Source organism: Manihot esculenta, chromosome 3 (genome assembly GCF_001659605.2).
Source record: "Manihot esculenta cultivar AM560-2 chromosome 3, M.esculenta_v8, whole genome shotgun sequence".
In the NCBI taxonomy this organism is placed as follows: domain Eukaryota; kingdom Viridiplantae; phylum Streptophyta; class Magnoliopsida; order Malpighiales; family Euphorbiaceae; genus Manihot; species Manihot esculenta.
The window spans coordinates 24,323,705-24,326,512 of NC_035163.2; the positions used below are offsets into that span (position 1 = coordinate 24,323,705).

The 2,808-nt window shown below is 37.6% G+C and overlaps 1 protein-coding gene across 1 annotated transcript; it reads right to left on the reverse strand.

The window, feature by feature from the left end:
- Positions 1 to 359: 359 nt before the first annotated feature.
- On the reverse strand, positions 360 to 1,907 carry LOC110610868 (zinc finger protein CONSTANS-LIKE 4). Its single transcript, XM_021750946.2, has 2 exons — positions 1,025 to 1,907; positions 360 to 823 (listed from the first exon to the last, which is right to left on the reverse strand). The coding sequence occupies exons 1-2, from the start codon at positions 1,553 to 1,555 to the stop codon at positions 542 to 544; spliced, it is 813 nt and encodes a 270-aa protein (XP_021606638.1). The 5' UTR covers positions 1,556 to 1,907; the 3' UTR covers positions 360 to 541.
- Positions 1,908 to 2,808: the final 901 nt, after the last annotated feature.

The window sequence follows — 2,808 nt, forward strand, 5'->3', positions numbered from 1 at the left end:
AGCAACGTTTGTTTATTGTCATTATTGTGCTACTAGAAGCCCCAAATTAGGTTAGGTATCCCATCCCCATTCCTTTCTAAGTTACACAAAAGTATGCCCTGCCATGATTTCATCATCTGCACAAAATAAGAGAGGCCTAAACAGCTTCAAAAACCCCAAGTTCAAAATTCACATGGAGAAAAACATAAACTTACAATTAGTCTATGTGATTTAATGCAATTAACTATTTAATTCATTTTGCCAATAATGATTTTGAAATTACAAGAACTAAAAAATTTCTAAACTACAGTATCAGAAATCAATAGTTTCGATATGAAAGGAAGAAAGGAAAAACAAAATTGAAGCAGCAGAACGCAATATCAAACAAATACCCTCTCATTTACACACAATTTTATACAAAGACAACAGTATTTGAAAAAAAAAAAAAAAAGAAGCAGCGGGATTAGCATATTAGAATAGCAAAGAAATAATTAACACTACTGAAAATGATCACGAAATGTATGGTTTCAAAATGGGAAAGAAAGACTTAGTTGAATTGAAATCAACGGCTGGGATATCTGCTCAATCTGCTAAACCGAAGAATGGTTGCAGATGCGCTTTCTGTGTTGGATACCATTTCGCTCTGGAGTCTCTTGAGGGATTCAATAATGGCGGTTGATCTTGACTCTACTTGACCATTATTATGATCGTGATCTTCTTCTACTTCACCAACTCCACAGTTTGTTCTTGCTTGCTTCAATGGTCTAAATGAAGCCATCGAATTGCCTTCTTCGTTGCTTAGTCTTCCACAGCCTAAATGAGAAGAGGAGCATCCATTCTCATCCTGCATTTGTTTCAATTCATTGTTAATTTTAGAATAATTTCTTAATTTATTTGAAACCGTAATTTTTTATGAAGAAACTATCAGAAATTAGATAAAATTTTATATTCTAGATCAATTTATCAACTCTTCAGAAAATGCATTTCAAATAAGTGGAAAAACTAAAACGAGAAGAAAAACAGAGCAAGAAATAGAAACACATACATCAGAATCAAGATCAGCATTATCCTCTCGCATCCGCTTCAACGCCGCCGCACTCCCTCCAAAAAATCCAGTTGAAATTTCCTCTTCGCTACTCGAAGAACTCGCCACCGGAGGAGAAGGCGACGTAACTGACCAGGGCACGACCTGATTCTCCCCATCCTCTTCTTCTTCTTCCTCCTCCTCCTCCTCATCTTCATCATCCTCATCATCATAATCATCACTATCATCTAAAATTTCATCTTCCTGCTCATTTCCTTCTTCGCTCTCGGTCCGATCGTGACCGATTTCACCTTCTTTTCCCTTATGCAAAGAAAAACAAGATTCACATATAGAAACAGTAGGCCCAAACTTAGGACCTGAGGCTTTCCACGGCGTCGGAGATTGACAAACTTGGCAAAGAAGACTTCTGCAATGCTTGGCCACAAGAAAGTTAGCACAGTGAACCTTCTCATCGCAGTCCCAACACAAGCTAGCCTGGTCCGATTCGCAATACATTCTCGCGGCGGCACCACAGAGCTCGCAACCTTTCATCTCTCTTCGTCTGAGTTCTCTGTATTCTCCTTTGGGGTCTGAAGATTCTATTGAACAAGAAAAAGAAGAAAGATGAGGAAGGGGAAACGTGCAACTTGCAGGGTTTTATGGAAACCACCCTAATTTCCCGCATTTAATTACGTGATATTTTTTATGCTTATGAGTGGTGGGCTTTCAGTGGAGCTCTTTTTTTTTTTTTTGGGGAATTTTCTCTTTCTCTCAAATACTATTTAAAAAAGAATAATCTCACCGGCTGCTGCTTGCTTGCTTTCTTTCCCTTTCCCTAAGCTTCTTCAAAACGACTCTGCTTTTTACAATTCAGAATTCTCTGCGCCAATGACCATGTTTACTAAATATAATCCTCCACTAAATATCAGCCGCTGAAATCAGCGAGTGTAAATACTTCCGCACTGGATAGAAACTGTGTGCTCTATCGGTGGCATTAAATATAAGACGGTTATTTTGTTGCCACGTGGTTGTGTATAATGGAAACACAGGCGTGCGGACGTTTAGGGGTATTTACTTTTATGACCACGAAGATATACCTGTGGCATTAAATATGTATACGGGATTTGAGTGATAACGTGTCACAAGCACTGTTCGGGCGGCAGATTCCGATCTATCCTACATGGACAAATTTGGTCCACAACAGCAGCTAGCCCACGTGAGCACCACATGACTTTTCCGTATCTCTAATGCGTTGTTATGTGGGACCCCCTTGTGCGTTTTCCCATGCTTCTGCTTTCTCCTTGCAGTTTTTGATAAGCGTTGTTGAATGTTGCGATCATAAAATAATTAATATATTAATTGAACTAATATGTTAGTATTATCCTCCATTTGGAATTTTTATGTAATATATGGATTTTAATTATTTGGAAATTTTAATATTTATAGAATAAAACTTTAAAAAATATCTAATAAATAAATAAATAAATTTGTCTGAGAAAGAGAATAAATTGGAGAGGTATACAAGAAAAGGATTACCATGCGACGCACGTTTAAAACCAAAAAATGAAGAAAGACGTAATCAATCATTTTGAATCAATGTCAAGTTGGCCAGTTGTTGAATAAAAAATTGGGACGTGGTTGGTGCCGGTGCAACGGCAACCAGCAACCATCACCCTGTCGGATGATGATACAATTTATTTTACTTAAATAATGAAAATTTGAGATATTCTGGTGACGTGGCAAGAGCCACGTGAAATTTCCTACGTGGCAAATTGAGATAGAGGGAAAATCTAGGTTGCTTTTTT